We start from the raw sequence: 22,672 nt of genomic DNA on the forward strand, positions 1-22,672 counted from the left end.
TGTAACAAACATTCAATTTAAATTTCTTTACATGGCAAAAGCCATTAGAATCTACCATAAAAAATACCACCTCAATAAATACTGCAAGACTAGACTATTATGTATATAGGAACCATCTTTTTATGTCTAAAATACAGACACATTAAAGATGTTCTAGCAAGTTAGTTAAGTTTGTGATTCATTAGTAGTAGTCAGCATGGTTTCACTGAGTGGAAATCATGCTTGACCAGCTTGATAAACTTCTACAACGAAACAACTGGCCTGGTAGCTGAGGGGAGAATAGTAGATACTGTCTACCTCTACTTCAGAAAGGCTTTTGATACTATCCCACGTAAGATCCTCCTATACGAACTGTTGATATATAGGGCTGGATGGGCAGAAAGTGACGTGAACTGAAACCTAGTAACTTCAAATAGGTGGATTGAAACCTGAGCAGCTAGGCCCAGACAATGGTGATCGGTGGCACGAAGTCTGGTTGGAGGCAAGTAACGCATGGTGTCAGTACTGGGTCCAGTCCTGTAACATCTTTATTAGTGATCTGGATAATGGGGCAGAATGTACCCTCAGCAAGTTTACAGATGACACAAAACTGGGAGGAGTGACTGATGGCATTGTATGGCCTTCCACAGGGACCTCAACTGGCCAGATAAATAAGCCATGAAATTTAACAGGAAGTGCTAAATCCTGCAGTCGGGGAGGGACAGCCCCGGGCACTAACACACGCTGGGAGCCACCCAACTGGAAAACACCTTTGCAGAAACAGAGATGAGGTCCTGGTGACCACCAGGATGAACATGTGCCAGCAGCGTCCCCTTTCTGCAAAGGCAGCTAGCTAATGGTATCCTGGGCTGCATGAGGCACAGTATTGCTGGCAGGTCAAGGGAGGTGATCCTACCCTCCCCCTTCTTGGAGATGCTCAAAAAGCCACCTGCACATGATCCTGGGAAACCAGCTCTAGGTGGCCCTGCTTGAGCTGGGGGGGGGTTGGACCAGATGACCTCCAGAGATCTCTTCCAAATGCAACCATTCTGTGAAGAAATGAAAACAGAAGTTTTGAAAAAAGGCAAAGTTTATTATTACTTTTTTAATATAAAAAGGTCATGAACTGCATTGAAATATGTCTTCAGTCATCTTAAAATGATCATCATCGCTCATGATGATGAGTTACTCATCACTCATTTACAATTCATAATCTCCAGTAATCTGGCAGGAAGCAAGACAGGCTAAAAATTTTCTACAATGTATTTATTTACATTCAACAGAATGTTATGTATGCACATTAATATTTTTAAAATAAATCCAACATGCTAATCCAAACAAACTCTGATTCAAGGCATATTTTGAATTTACATGAAGTACAAACTTCAAAACTTAAGTTTCTTGGATAAGACCTTTTTTTTTTAATTTAAAGATAAGTTAGCTCCAAAAATAGTAAGAAATGTAAAACATCAGATAACATGATAAAAACTTTAAGGAATAATAATTTTTTCATAAAGTGCTGGCATATGCTTTCAGCTTTATTTTCAGATGCTAAAAAACAGAACACTAGTACAAAGACTTTCACAGGCTTCCCAGTTGTAATTTCAGATCAGTAATAATTTTGGAGACTTAAAATGCAACATCTTTCTACCTTTATCCATTACAGCTTTTTGTAAAAAAAATTATTCTTTATCTTCAGTGAATGTTAACTTCTAAACATGTCTGCATAAAATAGTTTAAAAACAAGGACTTTGAAAATAAGTTTATAAGGTACCTGAACACAATCCAAGTGCCTCCAGCAAACTCATTTTATAATTATATATTATCATTATCACTGTAAATAAAATACAGAGGAGAGTCAGTGCAGTTCATTTATACACCTAAGCATCTGAGCTTTATCCATGCTATTATTTCATTTCACTTGAGATTAAGTCTCAGATTTTTTTTTTTTTTTTTTACTTCTGCAAATACAAGCTGAATACATCTCAGCTGACCTTTCACTTGTCAACAGAAATGTCACCCAAAATAAAAGACAACAGTCCTGAACTTCTCCCATACATTATCAGGAAACCTTGCATTAAAATCTTTGTAAAAAAAAATTAAAAAAATAAAAAATTGTTTCTTTCTTTCGTGAAGATAAAATAAAAAAACTCAATCTGCCTAGCTATTGTCAGATCTACAGGCACACTTGAAAAGATCATCAGATTATGATATTTTATTATACAAAACAAACCAAACCAAAAAGAGCACTAAGTCTAAGCTCTGAGGAGCAAAAAATCCCCAAATTACTTTGAAGTGCTATTTACTTTCCAAATATTTATAGGTGTTTTAATACATTACCTATACAAACAGACTTCCAGCCTCAGTGTTATGATTATGATCTTATCTTGTCAGTATTTCAATGGTAGACTATTAGTTTCAGGCTGTTGAGACATGACTGTTATTTGCTCTAAGCTGAAATTTGACATAGGCAATACTTCTCAGAGACTAGTAACAGGAAGTAGAAGGGATATAACTTAAACACAAACCCACTAAACAAAGCAAATTTAAAGGCTTAAAAACAAGTATTGGGTAGTTTGTCTTTAAATATTAACACATTGCAGTCCATTTCTCAGAGAGGGCAAGAAGCTAAGTTATTGTAAATAACAATAATTGATAGAAAAATGCACTGCCCATCTACATTAGAAGGGCAAATAAAAGTTTTTAATTACAGCTTTACTGGCAAAAATAATTATTTTCAGATTATTCAGTTATTAATTTTAACTATGAAGGGGCTTTTTGTCATTTGGTGTTAGTTTGCTTATTTTAAGATGAGGAATAGATCAATGCAGGCAGACAACTCTATTTCAGAGGTTTTATGGAAGCAAACTAACAAGTGTATCAAATATTCACAACAGCATGGGAATCTCACCCTCTTCAAATACAACTCACTGGTAAGAGCCAAAGGATCACTAGGCACAAGGACTGACAATCTACCCATTTTCTGTTCAAGTATTACAGAGATCCAACACAGGAGAAATCATGCAGAATATGCATTATAATCCCTAGGCGGACCAGATTTATATGACAGAAACATTTCCTTAACTACTGATCCCAGAGAGAAAGCAGTATTCCAAATGGCCCCAACAAACCTATCATAACCCAAATAAGCCCATTAAGACAGCTAGATTCAGTTTCCCTGCTTAGATCAAGTTCTTAAGGCCAGTCATAAAAATGTACGTGTTATTCAGCCACTGTTTGGCAAAGCTTGAGGTTTAGGCAAAAACTCTGAAAATTAGTTTAAATAAACTCATTTTCCTGGTTTTAATCTGGCATCATTTTTGGATTAAAACTTGAAAAGTGCAAAAATATTTACTTATACCTTCTTCAAAAAATAATTCATTTTATTGGTGCTACAACCCCAGTTTCTCAGGAGTTAAATCCATTGCCAGCAACGGATAGAAAAGGAAGTACCAGCATAAAAGAATCAAAGTGCATTTCAAGTATACCAACACTGCACAAATTGGCAAGCCATAATCCTATATTCACCACTGGAAAAGATTATGTTAAATCCCTTTTTGTAAAAGTCTACATTACATATTAACATACAAAGTCTGTCATGAAGTCTTGGGGATACTGCAATGAATCATCAAACCGGAAACGTTTGGAGACAGTACTGCTGTCCTCTGGAATGTTTTCTTTGTCTTCCTTGTTGCTACAAGTACCATTACAACTGGATTTTACATTCCGCTCTTCTGAGCATTTTGTTGTATGTCCTGGCATCAGAGAAGGGCAGCAAGTTTCTTCAGGGCTGCACAAGAGTATGAACTCCCCTTGCTGCAACCAGAAATGAGAGAGACAGGCCTCTGCTGTGGGTCTTTCCCTTTGAAAAAGAAATATCAAAAGTTGCTTAAGTTAATTTCAGACACTACAAATGTAATTAAAATACTACTAATACTACTTAATATTTCTCTGCATACATCAGAATTGACAGTACAGAATTAATATTGCTGGTTTTCTAACACCGCTGTTGCTAAAAAGTGCATTAAAACCTACAATAGTGGGATTGTTGGAATAGTTGCCTGCATTGGCAACAGGCATCTTGATTTTAGTTGACAACTTCCCCAAATGCTGAACATCAAAACTGGTAAACTGTTCATCAGGAAAAGGAACAGGTATTTCTCAGCCCATATTATTCATAGTCCCTTGGAATGTTTTCAACATTGTATATGTGCATGTGCATTATGCTTTTGAAGTCCTACATCTTATACAGACCATTGTAAACAGAGGGGCTAACGAATATTCATTCATAAGGTTTTCAATGAGGGTTAAATGACATGTTGTCATCAACTCTATCAGGTATTTCACTGTGTTTTACTGTTGCAGTTCATCATAGACTGGTGTGAACTCTTCCAAAATGTAGTTACTTCCTAACAGACCATAGATTTATACAACTCTGGATAACGTAGTATATCACTACTACAGTTTTCATCATGTTTTTGCATTGTTAAGTTCCACATATAACTCACTGGAAATGCAAAGGAGCCCACTATTCATCCTCAACTCCACAAGAACACATCAATATTTTTTGGTCAGAGAACTTTCAACTTCACAGAGCTGACGATCTGAGGACAGGTTTTTCCTCAGATGAAAACTCTGTGATGCCCAGAAGAGCACAAATAGAGTAGTAACTGTGGCAGAATGTCAAACATCCTGCAGGTCCACAGTAATATTTATTAAAGCAGACTCTTAGAATTGCTACCCTCAAGATAGTATAGTTTCTGTGAGTTCTTCCAGCTATTGATGAACACTCTGTGTGAGGTAACAAAATAGAAAGAATAGAATCATCCTTGATACTGTCCAGACGTGAATTTATACAGTGTGCCTATTTCCTCAAAGTAAGAACTTCATGGATATCATTTTCCTTCATCATCCCCTCCTACCAAAGGACCTTGTCTCAACCAGACAGGGTCACTCCTGCTTGCTTGCAGGCTTTCGGCAGAAGATAGGAACTACTGTATCACCACAAGTAACAATAAACAGCAATATAAATGATAATTCCTGATGATGCTCAGTAGAACACGGCTAGGTGACTTTACTAAACATTATCCTCCAGTACAAACACCTTTTGGGACTTTTTTAGTGCATTTTGCTAGTGCAACAATTAAAAAATCCATATTTAACACTACACAGCAAGTACAGACATAGTTAATCCCTATAATTTTTACAATTTTGTCAAAGTTCAGCTACTTTGAAAGGCCTTGATTAGTCTGAACTCCCAAAGAAAGCTGATTTATAGAATTATGCATTAGAAGCAAAGAAAAGTTTGTGCTTTTGATTGAGATTTTTTTTGACAAGACTGAACATGCAAAACACTATGCATATATACACACATACATGTTCCTGAAGAATATATGCTCAGTCACAAGACAGACAAGTTTTTCTATAAGATATATTAAAAGGTAAGTCAGAAAACATGAATGCATGCGTGCAGAAAGATCACATTTTATCTCTCCAAATTGTGTAATGAAAGGTTAAATTGTAAACAAGAATCTGATCTTTCTAGAATACATTTCATAAAATTCTTCATGAATCTGTCCTCTAAATGAAATACATAAATAAAGTCAAAATATGAAAAACTGAGCAAACTCAAAGCATAACCCAGACTACAATAACAGCTAGTGAACCAAAGATCCTTCTCATACATTATGGAAAAGCAGAAACCTACACTTCAAAATATCTAGCTGATAATACCAGTGCATTATGAAACGTCTAACTGATCATATCAATGATACTAAGCTCCCAAATTAACATTCACATTTTCTATGTGCTCACAGACATAAAAGGTAAGATTCTTGTCCTGAAAAGTTTGTTACTTACTCTGGATTTTTTATGAGAAGTTTTTGAATGAAGTCTTTGGCAGGCTGTGAAACTGATGAAAATGTTTCTTCTGAATAATCCACGTTAACTTGAGATATATTAAGGAAAGTTTCTTGATTGTTGGCTCCCACAAACGGAGATTCTTGTGTAAGCAGCATGTATGAAATTACACCTATGTTCCTGGGGTAAGAACACAATGTAAAATCCTACTAGGATACCTAAGCAATATAGCACACACCCATTTGTGCAGCAGATCAAACTTCTTGATGTGTGCCACACTCAAAGAATTAAAACCAGGATGTGATCTCTCAGTTCTATGTGATTCAGACATGGATGCACGTACACACACGAGGAACTACATTTCAAATCTCCAGGAAGGGAGGGTTGTTTTTTTCTTTTTTGAAAATTGCTTGCTTTCATTCAATAAACCTTTCTTTTCCTGCCGTGGAGACTATTATGAAAAGGAAAAATATAACTTTTACACAGGCTGTTCTTGGAGATATGGCAGTTCTGGAAGACAGAACTGAAGAACAATAACAAAAAAACTTTCTAATTTGCACGTAAATAAAAGACAGCCCTTCTTTCACAATAATTCTGGAAGAAGCATCAAAGACGGAATCTTTCTATACAATCAGGACCCGATTTGTGCTACAGCATCCTCTTGCTGAGATGTTTTTCCCTAAGCACGTGAATACGAGTACTACACATCATACAATTTATTATGACATCTTAGAGGTTTTTTTTGATGCATAGAAAAAAATGGTTTTCTGATCAAAGCATCAAACCTTAGTACACATTACAGTGTGGAAATATGTAGCTGCAGTGTTCAGGATTCTGAGTAGAATGCCAATAGTTTGTTTTTGTGTCTTCCCACAAAAGTAGGCAAATAAATAAGTTGTAAAAAAATTAATGAACAGATTTAATTACTATTACGAGTTGAGAATTTCAATGGAGTAACTAGATCATAGCAACTTTTAAAACTGAAATTGAATTATATAGATGCACAATCAGAACATGGCAACATGTTACATTTCTAAGGAAGCATCTCAGAACTAGCCTTTACCCTACCACGGTTCATTAAATTAAAACTGTACATTAGTTTAAGATACTTAACTCATTTTTATGACATTCTGTAGAAACTGATATTCCTCTAAAGTAGAAAGTTAACATACTTAAAATTGCCATAAGATTATTTAATGATACAGAAGTGGTGAGGGAGGAGTGTCCCCAAATAGGTAATAGCTGAAACATTTTGTCCAATAGTAACTAATACCTCATGTATGCTGATAGTTGCTACTTCCTTAGATCAAAGAAGTACACTCTGTATGTTCAGAAGCCAGTTCACTTCATAGTAGGTGTGCAACAGACTCACATATAGTAATTCCTCGAAGCCCTAGTTTATATCCTAAGCACTCCTTCCTCTCCCAACTCTCCCCTTATCTGTTCAGCCCATCCAACAGAACAGTATTTTTGTAAGCCAGATAAAACTGCAGCAGAGTCTGGATCTGGCACCCAGACTGTTAACTGGTCCTGCCTACCCCAATGAAATGAATTAACATATACAACCTACCACATATCTGTAGCTGTGGTAATAGGATCGTAGTTTAAGATTTCTGGAGCTACAGAAAGGGATGAGAAAGAAAAAAAGACAATTTAATAGGCACATTATCCAAGAGACCTTGAATCATACCCTACATTTCTGTCAGCTTTTGGTAATCATTATTAAGAGATTAAGCATGTGGTTTTCAACTTTACTTTTTCGAAGGGTGGAAAAAAAGGTTATTCCAGTTATTCAGGCACTGAAATATAACTGGTTCAGACTGAAATGGCATCATATTGGTTCGAGTCTATTCTATCCAAGTCCCAAAATATTTTCAAATCAGATGTATGCACCTAAAAGATTTTTCTTATAGATTTTCAAGTACACAGCTTTTTATAGGGAATGCATAAAGCCTCCAGCATATTAACACTGCAAAGCCAGGTGACCAAGCCAATTTTAGGGTCAGTGGCAGTACGCATATGTTGGATAAGATACTATTCACCGCAGATTCAAGTACTCTTAAAAAAAAGAAGTGTAGGCAAATTTTTAAGGACACCTGTCCCTCAGAAGGCCAAGTGTTAAAGGAGATTTTTCACTTTCCCAGGAATATTTTGATGTCATTATGTCATCATACAAATGACGACATTCCGAATTCATAGAACGGGTCTTTGTGAATGCTGATGTTGTATTTCTACTCTAATCACAAGGATTTAATTTCCAAAAATTCCTGCTGATTTTATAGTCTGCAGCAACAGGTCAAATATTATATAGCATAAAATAAGGTGCCCTTTATAAATTTGTTTTGTGTGCAAATATTTGTTAACTTCTCTAAAAAAAGAGCAACTCAAAACAACATGTTGCCTTGTCCTGTTGTTTGTTCTCCAGCAATGACTGATAAGTTGATAAGCATATTACATCAGCTTTTTCCTCGAAACCACCCATTGGAAACCGTGAAGCGACTCTTCCTTACCTAGGTATTCTGTCGTTCCCATGATTTGCCGCAGTTCACTAGTATTCTCAATCTTCCGAGACATACCAAAATCTACAATTTTCACATCACCAAGAGGATTGATGCTGCTCAGCAAAATATTTTGAGGCTAGAATAGAAAACATTTAATTCTCAATTAATAAAATATAAGATAAAAAAAAGCCATAATATACCAAATGACATCTCAGTTTATATTGCTAAATTTTATTTAGGTTACTGAATTTTATTTTAAAAAAAGTATTTAATCTCTAGTAGACTTGGTTTTCTCATCTTTGCTATGTATTCAACAAATGATTTTGATTATCACTATCAAGTTGAAGACTAAGTACTTAAAAAAAAGTCTGACACAGCCTCACCTTTAAATCAAGATGAACAATATTGTTTTCATGCAAGCAGCAAAGTCCTTCAAGTATTTGCCTTATAAGTCTTATAATATCACTTTCACCAATTCTGTCATCCAGATCTGGGACACATAAGTTAAAGATTTCTCCTCCAGCAGCACTGAAACACATTCAGGAACACTAATGTATTAAACTTGAAAATTTAAGCTTGTGTATGAAGTTTTATATATAGTATCTATTTATATAATTTAATATATATTCATTTATCAGTAGCTATTTACTAAATATTCATCCTAGAGTCTGAGAATATTTTTTTTTTTCTTCTTTGAACATACTAATCCCAAGACAAATTATGTAAACACTTAGAAAAGGGGAAAAAAATAAAATCTGATGATGCTTTTTCTTTCCTCGTAGCTGGCAACAGGAGTTCAGAGGGTAACACAATGTTGTGGCTGAATTGCTCATAATTCTTTGTAAAATTCAAGCTTGCTATCTTGCCAGTTAGCCTGAAGATGCCTTGAGGGTGATCAGTTCTATCACCATTCCCTAACAGAAGACACCTTTACAAGTTAAACCTTAAAATTTTTCAATCTGTTCCATAAATAACTTGAAGCAAGAAAACCAAACAGTATTCCTATTCTCTGATTTGGGGACTGAAAATTCCATCACTGGTACAAACCACAATGCAATGAACAGAACAGAGTTGCTGAAGAATATCTCTTGAGTGAGAAGAAACTGCATACTTGCTACCATAGGTACTACTGTTCTGATCGAAGAGTAGAAATCAGTTCTTTCTGTCAGAGAGCTACAAGGAATAAAATCTAGCACACCGAAATACACAGTTGCCTGGTCAGCCAGTGAGCAATATGTTCAAGAACTCCTGTAGGTATAGAATATCCTGGAATACAAGGACTTAGCTCTGTCACTGTGATAGCTACCATTTCCACACTAGCAACAAATATGAGATTGACAAGCTTCATTACATATGTTTATTTATTTTACACAGCATCTCAACTTGTCGTCCTCAAAGAAGACTGTTGTTTACTTATAGAACCCTACCATTACTAAAGCATAAAAGAAACACGGAAATAACCTTGGGTAATCATCTTGAATGTGGTTTCTTAGTTACACTCTACATGTTGCCACTGTGTCAGCTGTTTCCTTTCAAGCCAGGTATGAAATCATTGTTCAGCCTGCTCTAACTGCCTAAAGTTTCTCTCTCAAGAATAAAGGACTACCTCAAAACTACAGATCAGTAAGCCTGAATTCCATCATTAGCAACAGAATAGCCTATAAAAAGATAAGATAATGGACAATGTGGATAAACAGTTACCAACCTGCTGAAGCTATGGGAGGTATCAATAACACCTCACCTCACTGCCTTTATGACAAAACTTGGCTGTGAGATTTCAAAAATTTAGCAAAGATTTCAACACTGTCTCCTATAGTATTCTTGTTCCCAAGTTACAACATTATGGTCTGGACAGGTGGGCCAGATGGGTAAAGAGCTGAACAGCTCTGCTGAAAATGATTTGGGGGACCTCAAAGACAGCAAGCTGAATGCAAGCAAAGGCCAACAGCACCTTGGGCTGTAATATCAGAAGCAGAGCAAGTAGGTTGAGGCAAGTGACTCTACCTGGCACTGCAGACCACAGTTAGAACACAACATCCTCTTTTTGGCTCCCCAGTTCAGGGAAGTCATTAAACAAATGAGTTCAGCTGAGAGCCACCAACTGAGAAAGTGAGTAAAAGAGTACCAGATGAGCTGTAGCATACACAAATGTAAGATACCTTCAGAAAAAATAACGTAATGCAATACTACATAATGCCAAACTTTAAACTGAAAGGTACAGCTCAGGAAATCTTGACTGCCAGTTCTTTGAAATAACTCCACTGCTGTGCAGCAGCAGGCCAAAAAAGCCAACATACCTTCAGTATCATCAGGAGGACTGCTGACAACAAACAAAGCAGCAAAGATGTTCTGTATAAAACCTTAGCATGCAGTCCTGGTCTCCCTATCTTCAAGCAGCGTATAATGAGACTGCTGAAGGTACAGAGCAGGGCAAAGGAAAGGACAGACAGTTGCTTTACAAGAAGCCAAAGAGACGCTGACTAAGTTTGGATAGAAAGTTATGGAGGAGCCTATGAATGATGCTGAGAAAACCACCGAGGCCAGTTTAGAGAGAACTGCTGTTTCTCAAATCCCACAATATGAGATCTAGGAGGCACCTGATTTATTTTAAACAAACAAAAAGAAAGTATTTCTTCCCACAGCAGGTAACAAGCATCTGGAATTTATTACCACAAAAACAGATGGTATCCCTAGGTTCAAAAATGGACGAAACAGATTTACAGACGACAGGTCCATAAACATATACTAAAAGGAACAGGCATAGCTGTATCCTCAATACAATATTTCAGGCTGATGGGACAGTACAAGGAGAACAGATTGCAATAAGTGTACAGGCTCACACACTCCTTAGCTCTTCCTAGATGGCACCTCTTACAGCCACTCCTGAAAGTGGCAGTGGAGTAGGCCATTGATCTGACACTGTAGGGCTTCTCTTCGTTCTTCAATGAAACAAGACTGATCTGAAAATTCAGCTGGTAAAGCTCTAAAATGAATTAGAACAGCTGCCAGATTTCTCTATGAATAGCTCAATTCTTCCAATTATTTTTACCCTCAGAACAGAGGAGTAACAACTTCTGTTGTGGGGCTTTTGAAAAGATATTATTCCTTCTACAGATATGGCCTTATTAAGAGCATTAATAGCATTCATTTCTCTCCTTTAGTCAGAAAATGTGCACTTACACAATCCGATTCTTGCACCTTCCAAAGAACCCTATCAATACAATCCAACATTAGCAAGGACCGTATGTAGCAGGAAAAATACAGTGAAATGGGAAATGCTTATTAACTACTCTATGAGGAAGACTCATTTCTTGAGATTCTTTGAAAGTACAGCTTAAGAGTTCTGACAATAATGAGAAAAAAAAATATACATATATATATATTCTGCCACAGAAGGACAATTTAGAAGCGTAATCAGCCCTCTGCTTATTCCAACAGCACTAGGAATATTTACTACAAGTCTTCTGAACACTACTACAAAGCAGACCATTAGGATTAACACCAACGTCGTACAAGGAAGTTGTTTCATGACAGGGCTCTAATATGCGAGACAGTTGGCTGAGCTAGGAAAATCAGTACAGCCTTTATGGGAACTCGTTCTTGATAAGAAGTTCAAAACTAGTCATCTGGACTTTGTCTTTACTTCTATATTACTATTTCAGTCCTCTCTCAAATAATGTGTTAGGGATCATTTAGTTCAAAGAAAAAAGGCATTTCTCTTTTCTTTTTTGAAAATAATCTAGCTAAATTTGAAAAATTAAAAGGACTTTATCACAATGTCTGCAGATCACCATTTCTTCAAATACTTTGTATGCAAAACTTAAATTCTACTTAGAGAAAGCCTTGCCGAGTTCATTTTACCAACAGCATTTTTGTTCCTTACACTCTGAACATTTACACATACATCCAATATGATGAATAATTCAAATGCAAACTAATTCCCACATTAGAAGACTAGTTTTCAGAGATTATGAGCAGCCACAAGGGCATCTAATAAAAGATGTGAATTTTGGAGGAAACAGCTACAGAAGCTAAACAGTTTTAAAACAGGAAAAACACTAACTTTAGAAGTTCATAATCTACAAACAAATTACAATTTTCAATCATCAAGAAATGTCATGTAGTAACATGACATCCTTCAGTAACATCCTTCATAGAGGATGGAATTGCCCAGCTTCTCTGAAATCTACATACTTGGTATCAGCAAGTTTTGTTTGTTTGCTTTTGTATGTTTTAGGTTGCACCAAAGCGTTATGCACCTTCTATGGAATTCTCTCTGGTCAGCTTGACATGAGAGATTCTTTAAGAAAAAAACACAACAATTAAAACAAACCCTAGCATTTGTGTTCAGGTTTTATATTAGCCTGATCTGAAAATTGATCAAAGGGTGTTTTTTTTTTTTTAATCCAACTAGCACAAGAAATAAATTGCACAAATTAAATGGTAAAGTTTTAATTAAAATCATCCTCCTGAGTGAGACAGTATTTAAAGGCACCAGAAATATTTCAATTTGAAATCAAGATTCAAAGTGTCTACAGAACTGAGTTATGCAGTGAGGAAGAGAAAAAATTAAAAAAAAAAATATTTTTTGATAGCAGTCCCTTAAAAATGCCTTTATCGGTCAACATTTTAAATTTTGAGTACAGAACTAGGAGGGGTTTTGGTGTATTTTGTTTTATGCCTCTGTTCTACATTGTTTGACATAGCCAATTAGCTACAGATGTAACAAAATACATGTACAAATTTAAAGGTTTAAATTACAGCAATGGATTCAACTCTTGAATTCACATGAAAATATCAAAGAAGGCCCCAAGAGCTTAATAAAGTCAATAAAAAAACATAATGAAATATTAGCATAATGCATATAGTGTACTTGCTGTGAGTCTTCTGAGTGTTCAGACAACTCATGCAAAAAATACATTGACAGATTTGTAACTAGCGATGTGGGACATCTGACAAAGGCACACTTACTATTCCAACACTAGGATGATTTCATTTGCCGTTTCATAGACTTCATGGAGATTAACTATGCGAGGATTTGATTTCATTAATTCAAGCACAGCAATTTCATGGAGAATCTCTGCTTTGCAGTCTTGACCTCTTCTTCTTTTCTTTAAAAATTTAGCTGCATATTCTTGGCCTGTGGATTTAGCTATGCATTTTCTAACCACAGCACATCTTCCTCTGCAAAATAAAAGGAAAAACATTAGGACTGAAGACATAAAAAGTAATTAGATTGCCATTAGAATCAAAAGCATGGCAAGTAATTAGAAACAAAACAAAAAAAGTATCAGGAGAATGTCATGTTTGGCCTGTTTTTATACTACTGACTGAACACTTTTGGCCGCTGTATGAGAAAGCACCATGAAGCGTTGGTGAGACCCAGTACTGTTCCTCTTACACACAGCAGCTAAGTGTTAAATCAGGCTATTTGCCTACATGGACATTCTCACTGTAAGGTCACAGAAACATGTAACAACTCAGGTTTGAAAAGAGGTCTGGAGGCCTCTAGCCCAAACTTCTGCTCAAGTCAGGGTGAGCAAGGAGATCATATTAGACTTGCCCAGGGCTTTGTTCAGGTTGGCAATATTGTTTAAAAAGCAAGCAAGCAAACAAACAAAATACACACACTCAACTACCTTATAGCATCTACAGGATACAGTTAAAAAAACAACAACAAAACATAGCACCTACAGGATAGAGTAAAACAAAACTGTGAGAAGTAGAGAGAGAGCAAAGAGGGGCAGCATAAATCTAAGCTAGGGAGAGACAAAGCACTTCAGTGAAGAAAATTTTAGAGGCATAAAAAAGAACCTCCCTTCACAAACCATGCAGTACTGCTAAAAATTCAGATTACTGCACTAAGCTTAGAAACAACAGAAAAACACCCGCTACTCAGCATTCCCTTTTTCAATTACAAGTGTGCTGCTTTATTTCCTAGCCAACTGTTTAGGTATGGAAACAAAAATGTATTTTGGCAAAGATATGTTTTTAAAAGAAAACCACATAGTGTAGTTGAAACACCAGGCTGACCTTTTAAAAAAATTAGGGGAAAATATGCAGTTTTTAAGCCAAGTTATCAAATCCTGAAAAAACAGTTTTATAATCACAAGTTTTGCATTCCCAGAAATGCCTAGTGCATACTTGCAGAGTATTTTCAAGTTACACCAGAAACATTATTAAAAAAAAAAAAAACAACAAAAAACCACAACACTTGAAGGGCTAAAATAAATTCTGTAGTGTTCTAAAAACAGTTATAAAACTGTTTGCAAAAGAAAAGACCTACTCTTATGACTTTGAACAAACAACACCTTTCCATGTGTATTTTTGTTGTTGTTACCACAGCACACTAAGAACAAACTTGATGAAGAGGCTCAGTACTAGCTATATGACATGCACTTTTTCAACTATTCCAGCTTCTTCGGTAGGGAAGACTACACTGTCCTGCAGGCTTAGCCTTTCTTCTGGTGAAAAAACAAAACAAAAAAAAAACACAGAACAATGCTTAAAAGGGACATCTCTAAAATTAAAGGCACATCTAGGTGTTTTTTTAGAAAAAAAGTCTAGACTTAAAAAAAGGTACCAGCATCTTTCATGATGAAACAGACTTCCAGTGGTAAATAACCATGTTAAATACAGTTTGTACACATCAGACTGAATCATAAAACATGCAAAGCTGACCTTTACTTATACTGTTATCACTTATTTAGAAATAAATTCAACAAAACAGCTTCTCTGTCATCATTTAATTCTAAACCAATTAGATTTGTCTTTATTTAAACCAGTAAACTCAGAAAGCCAAGAGTACAAAACACAAAAGAAAAAAAAAAGTTGTGAAAGTTATTTACAAACTGATACATGCACACTCTTCATTTTAGCAACTATTTGTAAGCATGAAACAGCCAAGTACTTTCCCAACTGTTAAACCAGCTTATTATTGCAGAGCATTTGAAGTTATTGAGCTCAATTTCGTAATATACTGAAGTTTGAAGATACTCCCCCACAGCTTACATTCTTGTTTTAACATCGCATTACCCCATCAACCACAAAAGTTTCTCTAAAATTAAAAAAGAGAAACTGGCTGAGTTTCATGAGAATAGGAAGACCTTCCCTTATAGTTTTTAAACATCATCTTTCTACCAGCTGTGTGTACATCAACTTTGAAGGGTCAGTGATATCCCCATAAGAAACTGGTGATGTAAGAATTTCCGCTTGTTAATAACTGGCACACTACAATATCATATAAACATTTAAAGTTTAGAAGTGAGAGAATGAGGCTAAAAATCAACTACACCTTTTTAAGAAGCATCAACCAAAAAACACACAGTGTCTTAAAAACAATTTCTTAGAGTCTGATAAATAAAAATAAAAGCAATAAAAAAAAATCATTGAAACTTGGAAACTCTCATATGAGGCAGTACCTCAGCTTAGCAGAAGAGCTGTAGCTTGAATAAACAAGTCTAGCCAAATTTTCTTCACAAAATTGTTTGAGTAGTGGAATTTCCCCAGAAATAAGAAAAAAAAAAAGTAGACCTGAAGCCTTGTGCTAAAGCGAGCACAGTGGTTCCCCCTCCTTATTGCCTGCAAAGCAAATGCTTGAACACAGCACTGCACAGCCCAGTTTTACAAGATAAAATGAATTTCAGGTTATTTTCATATCTCAAGTTACAAACCACAGAAATTCAACTACTTCAAAAGAAGCCAAGCCATCCACTCCGAGGACAGAGCTACTATAACCCATCAAACAGAACCTGCCTGCTTCATGAGTCGATGCCTTAAATACCAAAGGACCTACAAGATAAGGGTGTGGGAGGAAGAAATGGGACTTGGGAGACTTAAGCAGAGAAGAACAAAAGAACCATTTACTAAGTAGCCTGAAAAGGAAAAGAAAATTACAAGCAAAAACAAAAGCATACTACATATTTTACAGAAGCTACACAGAAAGGTGGATTTTACACATAGGAAGTGTTGTAAACACTTAAAAGACATTAAAAGAAAGGGCACACACAAACTGTTAAGCCAGAAAAAGTAAAAAAAAATTGTTTGAAAAGATACTACCCTGCTTCTGTTGCTTTGCATTTTGGCACTAATTTTATTATGTCTGTTTTTGCATGTACAGGAAGTATTAAAGACTGAGTTTGGGAATCCATGAAAAAACTGCTTTTGTTTACTTTAGACATTGTCTCACAGGTACGCATAAACTGCAAATGCAGGATTTTAAGCACACTGGAGTTTTAGAGGATAGTGCATTTAACTGCTTCTACAGAGCCCGGAAATCAAAAGGGGTGCTCACAAAGTGGTAAGAATACAGGAAGCTTAAGGGCAGCAAGGTCTACTTTTATTATAAAAGAGTACCATTTAAAGCACATGCTAGAAAAAAAACAATAGAACAATAAAGGTGAAAGCGGTTACAAAGTCTCAGCTAAGAGGCTCTTCCACATGCCCAAGTTAGAGGTACAAAGGATCGCTATGTGGCCCAGGAATGCCTTAGTTAAAACTGACCCATGCCACTTTCATTCAAGGAACTTGGAAGTATGACCATGCTATTATGTTTGCAGGCCTTTATAACCAATTCCCTGAATATCTGCAAGGTATGAATTAACCCAGTGATTTTAAATAAGCGTTAACTCAGATGTCTGTAACAGAATCACAAATACCAGGGTTTTTGTTTCATTTGCTATTTTACTACTGCAAACATGAACAATGGAAACAGACTACAAAACTACTCACAAACAGCAGCCAGTTAGCAACTTGGCCATAAAGGAGAGAGAAAAAAGGTCTTGGTTTTCTGAATTTAAAAAAAAAAAAAAAAAAAAAAAAACCACCTCAGACAAACAGCCAGAACCACCAACTCTGAATTCCCATTCTTTGTATTGAAGTATATTACCTTATGTTATCCCTTCTTGAGTTTATATCCCTGTAATGTGGTGTGGGACTGGACAAGGGAAAGGGAAGAAACCTTTTCCTGGTCCCTAAAGAACCTGTCAGGTACTGAAAAGAAGGGAGTGGGGAAGGTGGGTGGGGGAGAAGCATACTTTATTCCCTATCTACAACCATAGACTTTCTTCCTGGCAAACTTTTATCATTGCACAAAGAATTTTTCTACAACAGAAATTCCTCTTACTAAAATAAAATAAATAGGAACAGTCTTACCTTCCTAGCTCTTTTGACTCCAGCATGTAAAAGTTGTAGAAATTGTCCGTCCTGATTTGTGTCTGCAGAGACATGGCTAACAAGCCAGAAAGGCTTTTGTTCTCCAGCTTTCTCCTGGACATAGTTAGGAACAGGTCTCTCTCCCCTACCAGTCACCTGTTAAAGCAACATAATTAAGTTTTGGAAATCCCAAAATAACAGTGCAAGCAAGTAGATATTAGGGCTTAGGTCTATCAGAATCTGAAATTTAATAGTGACCAGAATACTACACATTTAATCACTCTAAATATAAAACCAGAAGGAAATACTAATCAAGAGAATCAAGTGATGCTAAGAAAATTAATTCAAATATAAACATTTTTAAAACATCATTTTAACATTTGAGATAAAATTTTCCTTTTTTCCCCCTGGAGCAGAGCCATAAAATATTAGGGATAACCATAAATTCTAATAAGAATGTTAATAACTATTTAAACTATTAATGACTTATACTTTTTTGTAGCTTTATGAAAATAAGCTTTAACTATTTTGGATTCCTGTTAAGTTCCAGCAGTTCCCTGAAGCTTCCACTGGTATCCCTGACTGCCTTAACCAAAACTCTGTCCTATTTGCTGTCTACAGCACAGCACGAGTAGTTTACCACAAGAAAAATAAGCTTTCTTCTAGTGGAAAGCTTCAGATTTTTTATTACACTTACATATAGCTCATTTTATTTTCACACTGGATTAATTGTCAGAAATCATAATGAAGGGACATCTTTCATGCAAGTTCTGATAATTCAGAACCAAATGATGTAGTAATCACAAGTAAGTTACCTTAATAAACCAGAAGAATGGCACATTATGAAAATACAACTACCACATTAATTCTACTACTGCCAAAAAAAAAAGCAAGCTGATAATAAGCTAAAAATATTGGGTTTTGGCATTTACATTTACAGGTCTGAAGCATCTCTTCAGGTGTGCCATAAAAGCAAAGCAGAAGAAGGATACTGAAGGATAACAGCATTCGTAATTGACAGTTTATTTCAAGGTAAAGAGGAGGTTTGCCCTTGTTATTAAAGGAAAAAAAAGAGGCACATTACAGTGCAGATCCAGTTAACAAACATTAAAAAACCTTTCAGTTTTCAGATGAAAGCACTGTACTATCAAAAACTTCTGGGGGAGCACTCGAACTAGTAATGTTTCAAATACACCCCAGCACCCATCTAACATTGCTCAAATCTCCAGTTCTTGGAATGTGATTATTCATATTGGAACTATTTTGGATTTAAACCATGATTCATGCTTTAGCAGGGGACAGGGACCTACACCGTTCAAAAATATTTTTTAAGTGGCATTTGATAAGCATGAATTAACTTAAGAATTTATTGAGGGGTCACAATACAGTCTAACATGCATGTCTTTGAATCAGCTTTTTTGGAACAAACGTGCATTTCTTTCTCCCCAATTCAAGGGCAGTTTATCATTTAATCTACTGATTCAGGGGGTTGAAATTTTATAACACTCTTCTTAGAAGCATACTCACTAAATACTGCTCAACAGCTAAAGTTACCTTACTACTGCAGGACTTGATCTCAAACATTTCTATTATATAGAAACGAACTGATTAAGAGCTTGCTGTTATTATGTCTATTAAGCAAGGTTTCATCATATTGTTATTAAAGTTTTATGATTAAGATGAACTTTTGCCTTATGCTGAATTAGCTTTGTTTCTCTGGTAAAAAGTCACATCTCTCTTTAGGTCGGTGTCATCGAGAAAACTGAAAGACACATCCGCAACAGGCAGCAAACCACAAAGAGGCACACAGCTTCCTGAGGGGAACGCGATCCAACTTTTTAAAATCCGATTAGCTACGACAAATTAAAAGCAACACCAGTGCTATCTATGCACCGCACTAAACCCCTCCGCAGCCGCGGCTGGAAGCAGGAACAGGGCCGAAACGTGCAGACCCCCGGAGCAGACATCGCTACGGGTGCGGCCGGCTGCAGGTGGGCGCGGAGCCCCCGCCTGGCCCCTCAGAACATTCAGCGTAACGCCTGCGGGGGGGGCGGCGGGGCGCTACGTGTCACCGCCCGGCCCTCACCTCCCTCAGCGCAACACGGCCGGGCCCCGGGCACGCCGCCTCCGTGCCCGCCGCCCTGGCTCTCCCAATGGGCACCCCCGGGGCCTGAGGTAGACACAGGCCGGCGGACCCCGCCCGCCCCATCCCACCTCACCTCACCTCACCTCACCTCACGCCCGGCGAGCCCCTCACAGGCCGGCGGCCACCCCCGCGCCGCGCGCCCCCGCCAACCGCCGCGCCCGCCCAGCCGGCGTTTGAAAAGCGCAGCCCGGCAGAGGTGGCGGCCCCGGCACCGCCCGCACGCCCCGCCCGCTCCGGCGGCGGGCAGCCAATCCGAGCCCGGCGGGGCCGGCCGTCTCCGCGGCGATTGGTCAGGCGCCGTCCGCCCGAGGCCGGTGAGGCGGCCAGGCTGAGGCGGCCGGGGAGTCTTAATCCGTCACAGAACCGCCTCGGCTCCCCTGACAGCGGGGGGACGTTCTGGGGGAGCTAAACCTTGTTAACTCGGGGGTTCAAAGATCCGGTCTGAGCACATAAAGTAGTCCTAAACGCGCTTCAGAAATAAACTGAATTTAGAGATCTGAAATAGCTGCCACTGGCTTGTCAAATTGATTTCCTCTGAGAAGCAATCCAAGCAGCTGCCCCAGAAACATGCAGACATCCATTTTATAATAAATTTGCCGTGAAGGCAGTAATAGTAATGTAGCATAAAGATTTATGAGCTATAAATTTAATTTTAGCAGTGCACCATCAGAGCTACTGGATTAATATTGTTTATGCTGTGACTCCACCAGAACAACAGGTAATCGCTGTGTGCTTGGAGTGTACAGTGCCTAAGTCATGCTGTCACAGCAATGGCTAGATTCAGACTGAAGTAATGTAAATAAAGACGAGATACATAATTTGGGAAAAGTGAAAGCATTTTTGAAGACTTTGGAATATGTTATACCACACAGCTGAAACGATAAGATTTATCTACTAAGAGCAAGAGCTGCTTAACTAGCAGTTCACTTGAGCAGCCCTAGTGTAACTCCTGTTCACTTGACCTTCCATCTAAGCCTTTAGCATTTTGCATTATGGAAGTTTTTGACAAAGAAGTCAAGTATCTTTTTTCTGTCCTACAGAGCTCTACCATCCCTGCAAAGTTCCAAACCATACCCTTTTCTTCATTATAACATGATTTCAAGTAGATTTGCCAAATAGAATAAAAATACACATAGAAAAGATTGGTTTTGTTGAGAAGCATTCTTTGTGTGGTATGAAAAGCAGCATTCTGAACATACCGAATGATCCACAAGAGTAAAATTAAATTCTGACTGCAATTAAGATGCTTTAGGTTATTATAGCACTTGGTGCCAAAAAGTAAATGACAGTGCTTTTGTTTGTCTCCTTAGCTGTTTGTGTGTCGTTACTGATCCTTGCAAGACCAAGAACTGCTCTACTCTCCCCTTAAGTCCTGAAAACCAAATAAAGACTAAAAACACTTTGTGACAGGGGCATGTTATTGTAGTCTTAGTTATCTGTTTATATAATGTCATAGAAATGTGTGGCACTTAGACAAGGATATAATTAGCAGGACTCCACCCTGAGGACTTTGGAATTTTAATACCACAGCGAATGACAAAGGGTGGAGAAGGGGGAATGGTAAGGTGAAGGCTAAGCAGCACAGGTTCATGAGCTATGCTTATTACTAATGCATGCATCTGGTCATTAATTGATATTTTTTAATTATCCCAAATGTATTAGCTTCATGATTCCCATTCTTAACACATTCTTCTTTTGCATTCCTTAATTATCTATCCATTACGAAGTTGGCTTTTTAAAGTCTTTAGAGACATTCGTGGAAAGAACTACTTACTCTTGGTCCACTTTTCATTTGGTAAGAACATGACGTACAGCTTATGTAGTTCAGAGCCACAGGTCATTTAGGAAACTAACTGTTGGGAAAAAGCCTGGTTCCCTCAAAAAGTGCTGATTTCAACTCAGACCTGTCATGTCCGACCTAATTTGGACCAAACAGACAGCAAGCTACCCTCTTCAGCAAGTAACTTTTTTGCTGGATTGGAAGACAAGTGGACAACATTAAGAGTCACATAGATGGAAGTTGCGAATGTCTGAGTCTTCTTCTCTAACTTGTTTGTAATAGCTTCTTTAACAAGACATCGACAAGGCAATACCCTGATCTGTAGCACAAGAAAGGACTCAAAAACATGAGGCAAAAGATTAATTTAATAACCAAGCCATTCCACAGGGCAGTACATGTTTAAGTAATGCAACGATGTGAAACCTTACCTGAGCACCTTCAGTGTCCTGAAATTCAAAAGTCATGGGAAAAGATCCATGTCTTCTACATGTTGCCTCTGCTACTTGCAACCTTCAAGCATCAGCAGCAAATCTGCCTGCAGAGTGGGTGATCGTTGCTGTGCGAAGTACCCGTGGTTGTTTGCTTGGCCGAAGAGCATGGAGCTGGCACGCCAGAACACCACATAGGGCAGGCAAGCCAAAAAATGTGCTGATTCTGTGCCTCTCAGATTATAGCATAAAGCTGCGTGTCTTAGGGGTGGTACTCCTCCTGTACTTAACCGACACTGAATGGTGTTTCTCTCTGTGAGGATAAAATAATCAAAACCAAAAACAACCAAACCATACAACAAAATCCACTACCCTATAGAGATTATCCACATCCCAAACATCTACAAGAGCACCATTGGCTGAAGCAACTTCACTGATCCCAAATGCCCAACTAAAACATGAAATGCTCAAACCACAGAAGGACATTTTGCAACAGGCACCACAGAATCAGCATGCTATCTCCTGCTGTATCTGCAGTGGTCAGTTCTGGAAATGACCATCATTGAAAACAAACACTCCCCCATCCAATAAGGATTATCATGACTGTATTCAATACAGGCCATTTACAGGTTTTCCGTATCAAAATCTCTGCAAGAATGCCACCACATTTGCACATAGGAAATGAGTACCAAAAGGCAAAGTCTCTGTATTTCACCAACACTTAGCAGAATTGCCTCAGTGTCATGTGGCACGAGATCTATACAGGCACCATTCTTCACACTGAGAAAAAAATGTGCAACTGTTTGATACATCGCATCAGGTATCG

General features: G+C 37.5%; 1 protein-coding gene across 8 annotated transcripts; it reads right to left on the reverse strand.

Moving 5' to 3' along the window:
- Positions 1 to 949: 949 nt before the first annotated feature.
- On the reverse strand, positions 950 to 22,229 carry STK17B (serine/threonine kinase 17b). Of its 8 annotated transcripts, XR_014586479.1 has the most exons (10): positions 19,727 to 19,879; positions 17,493 to 17,648; positions 13,311 to 13,523; positions 8,723 to 8,867; positions 8,349 to 8,475; positions 7,409 to 7,457; positions 5,839 to 6,018; positions 3,568 to 3,841; positions 1,754 to 1,813; positions 950 to 1,028 (listed from the first exon to the last, which is right to left on the reverse strand). XR_014586479.1 is itself a non-coding variant. In XM_083843049.1 (9 exons), the coding sequence occupies exons 2-9, from the start codon at positions 17,612 to 17,614 to the stop codon at positions 1,811 to 1,813; spliced, it is 1,113 nt and encodes a 370-aa protein (XP_083699175.1). In that variant the 5' UTR covers positions 17,615 to 17,648; positions 19,727 to 19,879; the 3' UTR covers positions 1,052 to 1,810. The 8 variants fall into 8 exon arrangements, 6 of the variants coding, with proteins under 6 accessions (XP_083699175.1, XP_083699173.1, XP_083699170.1 ...); XR_014586480.1 differs by lacking the exon at positions 950 to 1,028 and having other exon boundaries at positions 1,052 to 1,813; positions 2,320 to 3,841; XM_083843049.1 differs by lacking the exon at positions 950 to 1,028 and having other exon boundaries at positions 1,052 to 1,813.
- Between the last annotated feature and the right edge of the window lie 443 nt (positions 22,230 to 22,672).

This window comes from Anser anser (genome assembly GCF_964211835.1).
Source record: "Anser anser genome assembly, chromosome: 6".
NCBI lineage: Eukaryota > Metazoa > Chordata > Aves > Anseriformes > Anatidae > Anser > Anser anser.

Coding starts and splice junctions, on each gene's coding strand:
- STK17B (XM_083843047.1), bottom strand. CDS start 17,614: ATGTCCAGGAGAAAGCTGGAGAACAAAAGCCTTTCTGGCTTGTTAGCC. Junction 7,458..8,348: donor GGGAACGACAGAATACCTAG/GTAAGGAAGAGT, acceptor CCCTTTCTGTAG/CTCCAGAAATCTTAAACTAC. Junction 3,842..5,838: donor CTTCTCATAAAAAATCCAGA/GTAAGTAACAAA, acceptor TCTTTTTCAAAG/GGAAAGACCCACAGCAGAGG.